The sequence below is a fragment of the Anguilla rostrata genome, chromosome 4 (assembly GCF_018555375.3).
Source record: "Anguilla rostrata isolate EN2019 chromosome 4, ASM1855537v3, whole genome shotgun sequence".
Taxonomy (NCBI): domain Eukaryota; kingdom Metazoa; phylum Chordata; class Actinopteri; order Anguilliformes; family Anguillidae; genus Anguilla; species Anguilla rostrata.
In genome coordinates, this window is record NC_057936.1 from 35,544,932 (window position 1) to 35,560,413 (window position 15,482).

At 41.0% G+C, this 15,482-nt stretch overlaps 1 protein-coding gene across 2 annotated transcripts in view; it reads right to left on the reverse strand.

The window, feature by feature from the left end:
* waca (WW domain containing adaptor with coiled-coil a) overlaps window positions 1-13,899 on the reverse strand; it is a 36,760-nt gene extending 22,861 nt beyond the window's left edge. Inside the window, exons 1-4 of one of the 2 annotated variants that reach the window (XM_064332401.1) lie at window positions 13,850-13,899; window positions 10,896-10,929; window positions 9,839-10,031; window positions 46-137 (exon numbers count right to left, since the gene is read on the reverse strand). In XM_064332401.1, coding sequence (XP_064188471.1) covers window positions 46-137; window positions 9,839-10,031; window positions 10,896-10,929; window positions 13,850-13,884 — 354 coding nt within the window. In that variant the 5' untranslated portion in view covers window positions 13,885-13,899. Of the gene's footprint in view, window positions 1-45; window positions 138-9,838; window positions 10,032-10,895; window positions 10,930-11,114; window positions 11,381-13,849 lie in introns of those variants that run through there. The other variant, XM_064332402.1, reaches the window with a different exon arrangement.
* Window positions 13,900-15,482: the final 1,583 nt, after the last annotated feature.

The window sequence follows — 15,482 nt, forward strand, 5'->3', positions numbered from 1 at the left end:
CAATGCACATCAACTGAAAACACAGACTCCCAAAGAAATACTCACTGCGTCCGATGCTTTGCTTGGATTAGAATGTGAATTGGAGCTATGGAGAGTGCTGTGATTGTGTGAATTTTCTTGTGGAGAATAACTGGTCCCTGCCAGAGGAAAAAAAAGCAAGCAGTTAGCAGAAATACTTGTACAGAAAGGAATGTCAAGTCTATATCCAGTTCATCACATTTCAACAAGGAGCTTAGGCTGCCCAACCTAATCCGAATGTAAAATCTTAGTATTGCACAATGAAGTCATCAACTGCATGATTGGGTGAGAAATCATAAAATCATGAAGTCTTTTCCAGAATAAATTTTTGATAAACTGTAAAAAAAAATGTAATCTTTTTTTTTATTTTTCAAGGCATACAACAACTAGGATTGTCTTGAAATAAAGTCAAATATAAGCAGCTTAACCATATTCAAAAGTGTTTAATTTCCCAGGAAAAAAATTAGAGCTATTCAAGGGTGTCTTAATCTGATCCATCAAGGCCAGATGACCAATGACCTACTAGTTATGAAACTCATCACCAGCACATTTAGTTCCACCATACAGTAGTGGGGGGAAGGGGGGGGGGGGCTACATCTTGGTCCCATTATCCATTATACCGGTGTTGAGATCAATATGACCGTGATCCTTGTGGTGCATGTTTGCAGAATTGTGCTGTGTAACAGTTCAATGTAAAACTGGCACTTCCGATTACTTGTACCTTTCCCTTAATGAGTTCTATCCACTTTTGCACACACTTGTTAAAGCAACAATTAAAAAACAGTCATCCAGCAGACACCACTCAAAACAAGCAGCCATAAATACAGGAGAAAAAGGTTTAAAGTCAGCAGTTTGCACACACTGGGAAAAACACACAGGTCAACTAATAGCAGAAAATGTGATTCTCAAAAGTAAGGAAAATGAAGTACAGCCTCTTTGGTCTCAGTTTTTTGGTAAACAGTTCTTTAGCATGCATCAGCTAGAGATCAGCTTCACAAATCTCATCCTTGACTAAAGAGGCAAACTACTCCAAACAGAAAGCAGCAACTGTCTAGTTTCAGGTAACTGCCATCTAAAAATTTCCTTCTCAAATACATTTCCATTTGGCTGGTTGGAATTATGTGCAGGAAAATAAACCAATCATTTCTCTCCAGACTTGCACCATTAAACAGGTCAAGTCTCAGCCAGTGACAAAATGGGCAAACATATTAGTGAAAGCAGAGGAAGCAGATGCTATTCAGAATGCTTAGGGAACAAAAACACACTTTTTACAGCTACAAGAAAAAAACAGCAGACACCACTCAGCACAAGCAGCCATAAATACAGGAGAAAAAAGTTTCAAGGCTCACTGCCCAGTCTCCAGTCACCAGTTTCGCTAGAGGAGAAGACAAACTTCTATTTAGACTAACTTGCATTATAAGAAGCTGATGCACTTAGGGGGAAATTTGGCTGCTGCACTGCCCTGATAAGCTAGCCATGTCACAAAATACTAATAAGAGTGCCTCGGAGGTACAGCACACTCTGGGCAAGGTTGAGGGCAGAGGCAAATGAATTGAGGGAGATTATATCCTATGGTCACTCAATTCTCTCAGGTTCAATTTCTCAGTAATTACAGGAGGTTGAGGTTGGATGCAGGAGTTTTTGGTGCTATAATACACTGTAGGACATCCACTGCAATAGTTTTATCCTTTGCACAGGCCTCTTAAAAGCACTTCGTAATATGACCCCGAATCGTAATATGATCACTTATTTGCTTTGTACCTTAGATAAGATTACGGCCCTGCATCAGAACTGAAATTGACTGAAACTGACATTTGCAGGAAAAAATAAGTTTGTTTTCTTGCAGCTACTAGAACTAGGGCGCAGCCATATTGGAATAAGCCAGGTTGCGACATCACAAGGCTGGTTAATTTTCACGAGCTGCCTCTGACTAGTGACAACTACTGCGCTGCTGGCTGGCTGCTCTGTAATGGTCACCAGTGGCGGCGGGTCCGTGGTGAGAACATTATCATTACGTCACACTGTGTGGCGGAGGGAGTCTTTGACGAACACAGACGATTTGTACTCTGGACCACACAGACTGACTGAAGCCGGATGCTGTGGTTGGGTGGAAGGGCAAAACCACTATGGCCTAGAAGTAGAAGAACCGAGCCGACCGGCTGGTAGCCGGCTACCTGGCATGACGAACTGGCGTAGCCACTCAGGCAGTCTGTGAAACTAATTTTGTTTGGTAATACTCGTTCAAGCATCCTAGGGCAAAAAAAGACCCTCTTTGGGCCTTCAGTTTTGGTTTTTCCTAATGATACATTGTTGAACTCATTGAAAGTAAAAGGAAAAGCTTGCGCAGCCAAGACATGGTATGATCACAAATAGTAAAATGTTGTCATCAACAAAGGATTACATACTATAGAGTAAAAAAAAACATACAAGCTAAATGATTGCATATTTAGGGATGCGTACCACAGTGTGTCACAATGTTTTTGCACTATTTTCAATATGACATCAATGTTTCATCTCATACCATCATAAGGGTTAACTTTATATGCTTTATAATGGACAAAAAGAACTTCATTTCTGAAGAGGTTTCGGATAGTTTTTTGGAACCTTTGCTATCTTAAACCCCTATGCTGATGAAGATAGTAATTCCCACTTGAAATAGATGCAAAGCTGAGTTTCATGAGTCAAAACAGTTAATTTGTAGTGAAATATAAGATTGTTATGATTTACAGCAATTCTGAATTTAGACATTATGGAGAGATTTGGAGACATTAAAGGACACCAGGGTACAAAGCTTACTTGTTGCTTCACATTGTCAGCAGTTCCCTACATCACCTTCAGATTTTGAAAACCTTTGGTCAAGGAGTTTGTGATCCAGTTTTACCCGTTTCATACATGATCTCAGTGTTTCATTTAAAACTAAAGAACTTAATTTTTGCTAAGATCACTGCATTTGTGGCACTTTATTTCTACCTAAATTATGAAAAAACATTGATATATGACTAAATACTGTAATTGGTACACATCTTGTTTCATTAAAGCCATCTTCCAAGTCTCTGTGATGCTCACATGGGGAGTTACAAAGCCTTAAATAGAACACTACCTAAATGGGTGAGGATCGGCCAGATCAGAACTGGAACTTTCGATAATAAACCAGCTAACTAGGCTGTGGGTCTACAAACAACCTGTAATTTCAGAGCAGAACAGGAAGTGCTGGAGAAAAATGACACCTCTGTTCATTTTCAACTCATACTTGAAAAAAAAATATATATTATATAATTTACATTAATGCTACAAGAACAAAAAAAGTGAAAATAGGGAAATCTACTCAATCTGCATCCTGACCATGATTTCCTTTCAGGACAATTTCCACAGCTTCCCAGTGAAAGTGTTAAAACATGTTACAGGAGACGGACAAATCAGCAGTCTGATGCTCAAGACTACTAAACACATCAAGTGGACTATCAGTCAGCTGAGACTGAATTTCTTTTGGGCGACCTTCAGTTGGTTCTCCCTTGATTAGACAAGTAGGTGGAAATTCTCAGCTGATTAGCATTTTGACGGGAGAGCGGAGCTAGGATTTCTGAAATTCCCATCTTAACTAACTTTAGCTCAGGCATGCCAGCAGTAGTCCATGCCTGAGGCATGACCATCTCTCCTGGAGCAGCAGACAAAACTATTACCATATCATTAAGGCGAAAGAAACCATATTAAAGCAATAACTCACCACTTAATATTTAAAAGGCACCATTATCCCAGACTTACAGGAATACCATAGTCAATTCAAGATATACGATGGGTGCTCATGATAATATCAACAGCATTTTTATACACCAATAAAATGTTACTTCCTTAACCGCTTCTGTAAACCCTTGCTTTTTAATCTGTTAGTCACCTTGTGTAGTTTACAGTATAGGTCTACTTGCCAGGGGCCAGTAATTACTCCAGTGACTATTCCAAATAACTGGGACAGATATACAAACGCATGTTCCAGTATATAAGCATACAAACAGGCTTCCAAAACCTGGTTCGGTGATGAGACTTGCCTGCTTGGGAGCCCAGAGGACTACCCCATTTATGATTTATGATTTGTACAGATTTATTCATATTTATGCCTGTAATAGTGAAATTCACAATTAGCAAACTTTGGAAATGTGGACATCTGTATTTCTTTGTGTACTTGTGCTATTACAACATTCCAATGATTTGGTAGTGCTCTTAAATTCCATCACTGAGCAAGCCAATTTATTACTAATAAGCCCACTGACATTGTTGGAGAGTTGGCCTGATATCAGGCCATTAAGTTAACCATACTAAATATTTCGCTCACCATACAAGGGGAACCAAGCTATATATTTGGTAACTCTTTAAGCAACTTTACAATTCGAAGGAAAACTGAATAGTTGACCTCTGTCCGTGACTTTCCAGGATTAGACTTTTTCCTAAGGACTGTGGAAACCCTGGGTAAGTTCAACTTTTCTGGAGCTTTGGAAAGGTTTTACGGCACAGCACAAACAAAAGGGCCAATCCTCGTCGGAGATCCTATCCAAACACGCACAAAGAATGCCATCAGATGAGGCTTCATTGGGACTCATTAACCTGCGTTTTATGGAATGATTCAAACAGCAGATTTGGAATTAACAGAAGCCTGTTATTTTCATTTCAACGCTCTCCCTCCCTTTTCCCTCAGTTTGGAATGCACAATCGTATTCGCCAGCTGTGCTCACTGCTGCAACCGCTGCCATCGAGCGAGGATAGCATAGGAAGGAACGTGCACTCCTCCAAAACGAGCCGTGCGGTCGCTACTGCTTTTAGCACAGCGGCCCCCGTGGTGTGCCATACAGGAATGAGTCAGGCAGCAGCCCCAAGGCCACGTTTCCACTCTCACCTGACACTAAAGGCAAGACAAATATTACAAAGAACATTATCTTACAGGGAGGGTTTACTTGAGTGAACTCAGTGACGTTGCGATTTAGTTTAAAGTCTGAGTATCAGGCAATTAGCAAGTCAAACATGTTTATCTCATGTTATGAACTTAAACTGTATAAACTGACTTTGATAGCTAATTTTCCAGTGATCACTCCTACCCAGCATCTGAACTTAAAGCTGTGCGTATATGCAAAGCCAAACATACGGTAATCAAATTATTCCCCCCGCCAGTCACAGTTAAAAATCATGTCAGATCACCTGCTGGGGTAGCAGAGGGTAAATGGTTAGGGGAGGGGGGGGGGGGGGAAGAACACAGACACAACATGGAGTATGCCAAGACCTGGCCATCAGAGGTCCCTGGGGCAAAAGCCAGACAGCACCAGCTGCCTAGGTGGCAAGCGTACCCCACTGCCACCGGAGTCTGGTATCTATGGTAACCACGACAGCAGGTTGGGGCTTAAGGAGGCGCCAGGAGTCTCTCAACAGGTGGGCCTATTCAACAACCAGGTAAACGGAGGGGGGCACCGCCTCTGGCTAAATACTGGCAGTGGAGAGCCAGTTTATTACCACTGCCACCTTCTCTTTAAACTCGGGAACACAATAATTAACAAACTATGTGACGGAAATAAAAATACAGAGGAAGACTGAAGGGCTTTTCTTCCTCTTCCCCCGACAGGACCGACTGCCAGGGACAAGAAATGTTTCATTTTCTGCAAGCGAGAGGGTTAGGCACGCCCCTCCCCCATGATTTATGGCATTTCCCATCTCTTACATTTGCGTTCGATTGATTCTAATAACAGCGCCGTTCCCTGTGCACTTTCAGATGAACGCCTCATACGGTCTACGTCAGTGAGAAATGGCTGCTACACGGTACTGCTGCTGGACAATGGCGATTCTATTTGTTACCTATTGACCAAGCTGCCCCAATAGCTAACACCAGAGTGCCTTCAACAGCATCACTCGGACTGATCGGAAAAAAACTGACAACCAAATGATAACCTATTGGGGTCATAATTCCCCCAGCCAATTTTTATGGGCCGTGGGTAGGGTCGAAGGCTAAATGGCACAGTGCATCAGTTGTTCAAAGGCAGAACATTAATAATTACAAGAAAGCACAATTCCTCTTGATTGAGTCAACTTGAAAATACCGAGATGCAAACTGTTCCAGAATCACAATCACAGAGCAGGAACGGAATCGGAATACAATCACAGATTTCAATTAAATTCCATTCAATGGGAGTGACGGTACTGAATAGTAATTTCAACGTGCATGCCATGCGAGTCACAGGTGGACCGAAAATGGATTCACTCTTCATTACTTGCATTGCTATCAGACACCGTACAGATAAAAGCAGGCCACTCACACGCTGCTCAATTGCCCTATGTATTGCATTGCCTCTGAGAAACTGTCCAGCTCAATTATGAGGTGGAATTTACTTTGCGACTACCCTTGTGAAAGGCCCACTAGTTATTCTCCCTTGACATCATAAAAGGGGGAACAAATGACTTTAAACTCGGAAGGCATAGTCTCCGGCCACGATACCTGGTAAAAACAACCAAGTTAAATGCACCGAGCAGTCCAATTCGGCGAGACCAATTTTCAGAATGCGCAAGTTTACGAAGTTCTACTCAAGACACTATACAAACTGCCTTGTTTTACCCAGTTTACCCATTTTGTATAATCAGGCTACTCTGCCAGGTGAAAATACTGCACCATTTAAAGGTGAACTGGAAAGAAATAAAGTGAATTTAGCGCACAGGATTTTTTTGTTTCTGTTATGCGCTTAGGTGAGCTGATATGAGGCTCCCAAGGACCAGTCTTCAAACCTTGAGAGGCACGAAACTACTACCCAGCGAATTAAAAAACCAGTACTCAGCCAACCGACCAAGCAGTCTGGCAAATAGGAACCTTTAAATCATGCAGCGTTGTTGACACCGATCCAAGGAGACACTGTATGTATAACTGTATGCATAACACTCAGAAGACTCAGAATCTACAGGGGAAAATAGGCTATGACCATAAAACTGTTTATCTGGGGAAAAACCATCATAAGCTGCAATGATTTAAAATTAAGTGTTCTGTACTAACTCAGCATACAGCAGCTCAAATAGGTTCCAAAGAAAAGGTCATTTTGGTTCCTTTGGAAGTTGAGCGTTTTCAGCTTTTTGTTAGTTTTAAAAAGGATTCAATTGTGTCATTTACACTGGAAAAAAATCTTTCCAAATTACAATAATGACTCATCATCTACATCTGACAGATCATAAGATTCCAGAGCCAATATAAAACATGGCCACGCTTAAGATTTCAAACCAGTAGCAGCACTTGAAAGGGATGGGTTCAATCATGCACAGACCCATTAGGATGCAGTGCACACAATGACGGTTTGAGAAGGCTGAAATGCATCCCTCTGTAATTTCACACATATTAAGACTGTATATTTGATCCCAAGGCTGAATTTAAAAGAAACTTCTGACCTTTTTACAACCTCCTGTCCCCTGAAACTACAACTTACAAGTGTGGCCACTTTAAAAAATAAAATAAAAAAAATTTGTGACCCAGGCTTATTAAAAACAAACAAATCCAAAAGGGACTATCAACGTGCTATGCATTTAGATCAATTACAGTTTGAAAAGTGAACTTTTCCCCCACTGGCTTAATATTCCTTTATGTTCCGTGTGTAAATATACATATTTTCCAAAACGGGCAAGACTTTCCAAAAATACAGCGTTTCTCATGGTGACTGGAAAAACTGACAGGGTCGCTGGGTTGGATCTAAAATGATAAAATGCCAACGCACAACTTTACTTTTCTACAGCAACTATGTCTGGGTTTGGATCTGGCTGAACCACTAGTGGTGCTGAGTGGCTAGCTACTGAAGTGGCCATATAAATGTCAGTACGCTCACGAATGTCCGACCTTTCACATGAGAATGTTTCTCAGCTGGTGGCACAAGGCAAAAACTGTTCTGCACTGTTCAAACTTAACAAGGTTTACAGAAGCAGAGAAAGCAAGGGAACCGCTCAGTGCTACCCACTGAAACCTGGCCACACTTCAGAGAGAATCCACAATCAATGTCTGCTACAAGTCATTAAATGACGTTAAAGAAACCCACCTAGACCAGCGGTCTGCAACCCCGGTCCTGGAGAGCTACAGGGTCTGCTGGTTTTTGTTTTCACCTTAAAATCAGCACCCAATTCAGACCCCAGTAACCAGGTGAAGTGAGTTAACTGTGTATTCAACTGCTTTAATTGATTAATTTAGTGTAGAGTAACAACGAAAACCAGCAGACCCTGCGGCTCTCTAGGACCAGGGTTGCAGAACCCTGCTGACCTAGACGTGCAGCAATTCATTCTACACGCACCCACGGGTGAGACGTGTGGCGCAGGTCCTAGGGCAGCCAACTCTCAAGCCCATATACCAATCCCATGAGGCCAGGGGTTCAAGTCCGGTTTGTGATCCTTTTTGGGTCATGATCCCACCGCACTCTCCCCATCTCTCTGCCTTTTTTGTGTCTGAATAATGGACTTCCCTCTCCATAAAATTAGAAAAAAATAAATCACTTACACCCCAAAATTCATCTTGCGTCTTTAGCAGAATCCTTGACTGCCAGTGTTATGGAGTCTGCATTTGACGTCAAACATGCACACAGGAAAGGAGGCAGCAGCCAAGCTTAAGAACAGTTTGTCAATACCGAAAAACCCAAACTAGCTAGCTTGTGGAAGTAGCTCCAAAACATTTTTTAAAAATCTTTTATAAAATCATGGTTATTGAATGAAAGTGTATAATTATTGTTGTCACTGTTATCAGTATGTCAACCAGTAGTGTCTGAATCACGACCCGTCGCAGGTAAATTCAATAACCACCATGCCAGTCAGAAATCAAGATCAATAATTTAGTTTCAAGTGAGATCATCTGGAGGAATGCATGCAACCTCCACCTATTCCCTCTCTTATAATTACTGCAATATCAATATCATGGGGTGGAGCTGGTGGTCTGCCAATCCTTTTAAATTGTCTGTGGTACATCCACCAGCGCTCACCATGCTGATAACTGCGGGGAGACCTGTCAATGATTCAGTGAAACAACAGTGCAGTTGTGCCCTTTCAGTCATTTTTTGGAGTGGTGGAAGGATGACAGATTAGCCTCCTGCCTTTTACCCTCTATGCCAGAGGGGACGTGTCAGGCTCAAGTCCCGTGTGTCCGCTAGCCAGGCTTGCGCAGGGAGGGCAGTAAAGCTGAGCAAAGGCAGAGGAGCCGTAACTGCAAGTCCTGTGCATACCGAAGAGGAGACCAAGCGCCAACTTTGAAGTTACTCTTGTTGACGATACCCTAAAGCGGATTTTGAAGCTACTCACTATATGAAGAGGGAAACATCAGGTTACCATAAAGCCCAAAGCACATACTCCCCCCCCAAACAAAAAAGGTGTGCGTGGTTTGTGGATATTAAAATTAACATTGACCCCAAAGTTCTGGTATGTACTGAAAACAAGGAATCTGATGGGTATGAATTTTCTTAACTTTGACTACTGCGATTTTGTACACTGCGTAAATGATGAATTAGTTACAAATATGCCTAAATATACCAACATATTTTTACTGACTAGGACAGCACTTCTCAATGTAGGTTACTGTTTTATCTCAGCCCTAGATGCAATTCCCTGGTATTTGATCCTTCCTATTAAACTAGATTCATGCTTTGCAATACTTGGGTCTAGGGACAGTGCGCAAGCAATAATAAGAGTAATGTTTTCCATTGCGAGGGCTATGGATAACCAGTTTTGATAAGGTCCCTTACAGACCAAAATAAAGATGAATGGTAGGTTGATTCATAAATTCTTTTGACAGGTTTGTTCTGAACTTCTGAGGACAATTTCCATTCGAGTTCTCTCTTACCTCCATCCCTTTCTCTGGCCCGATGTGTGTGAATTGCTTTCGCCCTGCTGTGTCCTGTGCTGTCACCGTGTTTGTTGTCGGGACTGTCTGACCGCCGAAGCATTTTGCACGGTGGAGAGGGATCTGATGAGTCTCGAATCTTCTCATGTCGGTGGTCACTGCCGGGGTGACTCTTTGAGGGATATTTAAGAGTCTGCAACGGAAATTGAACAACTCAAAGCATTCAAACGATAATGCATTGGATGAGGGGGGAGGGTCAGTGAATTCAGCCTTCTAATAACTTTGACCCGTAATCCAATAATTTTGACCGATAACCTAAATACTGGAAAAAGAATAAACTGCCGTAGCTGAAGACGCTGTTGGCAAAAAAGCTGAGAGAAAATAAAACGTCCGAACATAAAGCCGATCTGGCTGATGCGACCACGTACGAGTCGCGTTTTCTCCTACGTCACCTGCAAGCTAGCAATATATCTATGTAAAACGTTAGCACCGAAGCTAACAAGTAATCATTTTAAAACGTGCTATATTTAAAGAATATGAGTATTGTTTAATGCTAGTAATTATCAGCTAACTACGTACGTTAACTTAAAGGCCGTGAATCTAGTTATTAAATAACGTAATTAAAATGAATGTTATCCATAGCTCCTTGTTAATTCAAATGGTTGCAGCAAACTTTTGCAAAACAAAAACGGATTAATGAGCTACTAAATGCATTCGTAAATATGTCTATTCGATTTATTTTACAGCGGTAGGGCTAGTTTGCTACAAAGATGTCATACAATCAGGCCTCACAGTTACCTATATTGCTAACGTTAGCTAGGTTGCTAGCTACCAAGATAAAAAACAACAACAAATGTTAATTTCGACGGTAAAAATAAATTAATTCATTTGTCAAGCATAACACAACGTTTAACTTTTATGCAGAATTTATTTTTTCTCGTATTCAAACGATAGGAGCTACTTTTCGTTTTATTTTTCCGCACTGAGGCCTGTAGGTGCTCCAAAAGCCTGCTCTAGAGTAGCAACCCCCTTTTTAATCTTATTTATGTTTTTATACCTGATAGGGCTGAGAATCCCTTCTGTCGTTGCACCTATAAGAGAAAAAGAAATGTTTAGCAATACGAAAAACAAATCGACATTCTGAAATAACACAGGAAATTGCAAGTCAAAACAGCTTGCTTAAGTAACTTATTTTGGTTTCAGTAAAAATGGCGGATTGTCAAAGCGGAGAAGGGAAAGAGGAAAAAATCTGAATATAAAACACTGAGCTGTTTACCCATCACTGAGTCTCGGTTGTTTCCTTGCATACATTACCATCAATGCCGTGTTAGTGTGTGTGGAGTGGAGGTGAAAGATGGGCTACTTATTTGTTTTGCTTTTTTGTTTTGAGCGCCCCGATCTCATCTATTATTTCAATAGTTCTTGGTATGCGAGTAGCTCAGAGGCTCGGCTAATCGGAAGAGCGCCCTCGGTCCATCTCCCACTCGCACACACCAAACTGAAGCTCTGTCTACAGAAGAGTGAAGCTCAGCCCTACAGCCGCCCCACTTCCCCCGCCCACAACTACATCCGGGACACATAGGCAGCGAATCGGCTGCAGTCGCCTGTCTTCATCCGGTCGTCGAAAGGACGGGTGATTCGCCGGGATACGCCGATTACCTGTCCATTATGAATGCAAGGTTTGCTTTTTCCGGATACGGTAAACACGATCCCATTTTCCTTTCCTAATAACATTGTAAATGTATTTTCTTATCAGTTTCTTTTTTGGGAGGGTGTATTTTATGCTTCATGCAAAGTCGATTGCTTATCTGTAATAATAATAATAATAATAATAATAATAATAGTTTAGGTAAAAGTACAAGTAAAAAGGTGGCTTGAGCTTCTGTATAAACTTGCTTAAACAGCCAGTGTAGCATAATATTTAGGGAGTGGATTTTAACAGTGAGGTTGTCAGTTTAATTCCCCAGTGAGCCACTGCTGTTGTGCCCTTGTGAAAGGTATTTCAGCTAACTCACTTGAGAAAATATACAGATGTATAAATTGATTGTATGCAAAGAATGTAAGCCATGTAAGTTGCACTGCATCTATTTAAATTCCTTTTTTAAATGCTTATTCAGTTCACTCCTCTATTAACCTTGTGTAGAACATTCCACAACATAAAAAGAGCAACATAACAGAAATACTTCTCCATTTGTTTTTTGTTTTACCTTTAAATTTAGCTAACTTACAACAGAGAATCTGAGAGCATGAGGTGGAATATATAATGATAGACATTCAGAGATGCATTTGATTGCTAAACCATTTAGGGCTTTGTATACACGTAAAAGTACCTTTAAAAGGACCTTAGGAACAACACATACAGACTAATTACCATTGCTTTAATAGCACTCTGAATTTATATAATACCTGCAACCCCAATATCAAATGCAAATTGTTAACCCCCAAAGAATTAATTTTTAAAATTAATTTTATTATTTATCAAAAATAATCAGTGTAAAAATCCATGTTTTTCTTACACCCCTTCTACTGCAAATATTGTAACAAAATGATAAGTCGAGACATCTGGTGGACAATTGTAGGTATTGCAGCCATGTTGTCAAGGACTGAGACTGGTGTAGCCTCCACAACACCGAGTGCTTTGGTCAGCAGTACATCTTATAACGGTGACCATTGACAGCTCGGTCAGACATCCACTAGAGGACCCAGACTGGTGTTCATAGGGTTCATTTGTCGCCCTAGGCCCTCCCCCTCCCTCTTCACGTCCAGCTGGTTTTGGGTTTGTAGTATGGCAGATGGCTAGTTTAGTGCATGCAAATGATGGATGAGTTTCTCCGTAGAACTGTCCACAACAATAAACAGTACTGCAAAGGGAATTTCGGTGAAAAGCCGGTAACACATCACAAATAAGGTAAATCCCACAGTGCTCCCCCTGCCAGTGCAGTGGAGTGATGTTTCAGACAAAAGCGGGGGGGGGGGGGGGGGGGGGGCAAATAAAAAGCTGGATATTATTTATACACCTCTGCAGTAGCTGGAAGCCTTTTTTAAATTTAATTTAATTTTTGCTTACATTATAGTTTGCAAGAAGATGCTTTTTCGGAGTGCTACAGTGACTGCATATAGACAAAGACTGAACTTATATTTCAATGTTTAAAGATGGGTCAGCACAACCAAAATGAGGAGAATGGCTCACTGTGAATCACAAAGGAAACCTGTGGGTCAGCACTTTAGGCAACAACGTGTTTTGGTCAGAGGTCAAGAGGGCATAAAGTAGGGCTCTCTTTGTTAATCATTTCCAGAAAATAACTATTATTAAGGGTAGTTTCAATAAAGATTTGAAGAGTTATGTAAATGTTATTGAGAATTATATGAATTGAAGTAATATCAGTCTGTACTCAAAAGCACACTGGTCTTTCGTGGATTACTGTGTTAAATTTCACTATTTCATTTTTTTACTACAAGACTGTTCACATGTAAAGTCATGAAAATCTGCAGAAATCTGATGATTTTTCTGAAAGGACTGTTTATACATCTCATGTCAGCATTTTACGCTGTGATCAACATGAATGATTTCTTCACCAGTTAAATCATTGAATCAACAAGACAATATGGTCTCCTAAAATGTTTAATCAGCATTACATTTAATGTCATGGTAAATAAACGTGTTGTTTTATGCGTTTCTTTTCTATATATTTGTATTGTGCCTTTATGTAATTTTTAGGTGTTACTTAGATTTGTATGTATCTGTAGTATATTTGTTTATGAATACAGGACGAACAGTTCAATTAAACTAATGGGTTTCTAAATATATTCATTATTAGCTACACTTCAAAAGGGTAATGTACGTAGATATCTTTCCTACATTATCAATTTATAAAGCTTGACATTTTCTTGAGCAATTCTGATTTAGAATTTAGAGTTCCACCTGGGCCTTTGTGCTACAAGCTAAGCTCCTTAAACACTTCACCACACAAACACACTTGAAGGGAAATTACTTGATGAGCACATATCTACCTTCCATGGGAACAGAACATTTTCCCATTTCCCATGCTACTATGAGGGAGGCGTTTTGCCATGTTTTATATATTTGGTTTCACTACAATTTCCACTTTAGCCTTTTATCTCCCTTTGCACTGTTGTCTCGAAATTAGCCTTCAGGTTCTGGAAATCACAAGGGTAACAGCACCTTAAAAATCAAGGTTTGAGGTTAGGTGTTTGTGGCATTCAGTCCGCCAGAGAGGCGGATTGGTCTCAGCTGCGCCAGCTAGTGGAGAGAGAACACACACCTGGGTTGCGTTAGCTAATCAGCCCAGGTGCTTAGATGTGTGCTGCTCTCTGCAGTTTGGCGCCGAGACTGGGAGCTCGCACCAAGAGCGGGGTTATGATCTTCATTTCAGTTTATTCATGGAGATTTGTTCAAGCAAGCGAGCGAGTGAGCAAGAAAGCAAGCTTGAGAAACAAGTCACACGCCAGCATGACACCCCTGGGAGGGAGATATGGCACTGACGGAGAACACCGTTGGTTGCCGCATGGAGAGGGCGAGCGCACACACACAAACATGAAATAAAAACGACCCTCTTCGCCCTTCCCCCTCACAGGTTCCAGGCAAAAACTATAAACTAAAACTAAAACAAGCTAAAATAACAAAGACAAAAGGAAATGAAACGGCATGACCACTTCCCTGTGCACCGCCCATAGCTGGCCCGCCTTCCCAGCTGGCTCCAGCTCCTCCAACATCCCAGTTGAAGATTACTTTCTCGGTCTTTCCAGCACAACACAAAACTCCAAAATAAAACTAAAATCATGACCACACTCCTGGTCTCGGCCCCGAACCATGCAGAGCAGCACACCTTTAAGCACCTGGGCTGATTAGCTAACGCAACCCAGGGAGTAGGCCGCCTACTCTCATGCCACAAACTCTCATGCCTTGACTATCATGGATGCAACAGGTGGATTTTCATTCTCTTTTTTTCCCCTTCGTTTGGTACCCCCCTGATGAATTGTGCCATAGGTGATCTCCTTTGTCACCTATGTCTAGAACCAGCCCTGTCTGCTGCTTATTACAGTCTTTAAAAGTTGTGTAAACTTTTTTTGTTGTTCATTATCCTTTCTCCTAGATTGTCCTCTGCGTTTCAACATCCTTTAAAATATGTAATATTCCCTCGGTTTGTCATGTAGTCCAAATATTAACTGCATGCCCATTTAGCATATGTAAAGTAATATGTGGGAACAGAACCTTCTGAAAGTTCAGAGCAGCAATAAATGGGTGCATTGTTCATCTTCCTTGAACGACCATTCCTATATTAAGTTGATGAAAGTGAGTTAGAGTTTAGTCAGTCACTGATGTAAGTTCTTTAGGTATGGGCAATGGTGTCTTTGACCAAATTAACTGCCATTTTGGTCTGTGCTACTTTAGCTCTGCACCTTATTCTGTTTAGCTGAATGCCTTGCACAGGCGTTCCCTCAAAGACATACTCAGCCTGTATAGTAAAAGTTAAAGTTAATAGTAAAAGTTAGTTGCCTTCTCATTTTTTATCAACGCGATTCAACCCCCCTTGACAAAGGTGCCAATTACTTACAGAATGATTAAAGAAACATTTGCGATGTTAATACAAAAAAAAAAAAAAACAGCCAAACCTTAGGCTTC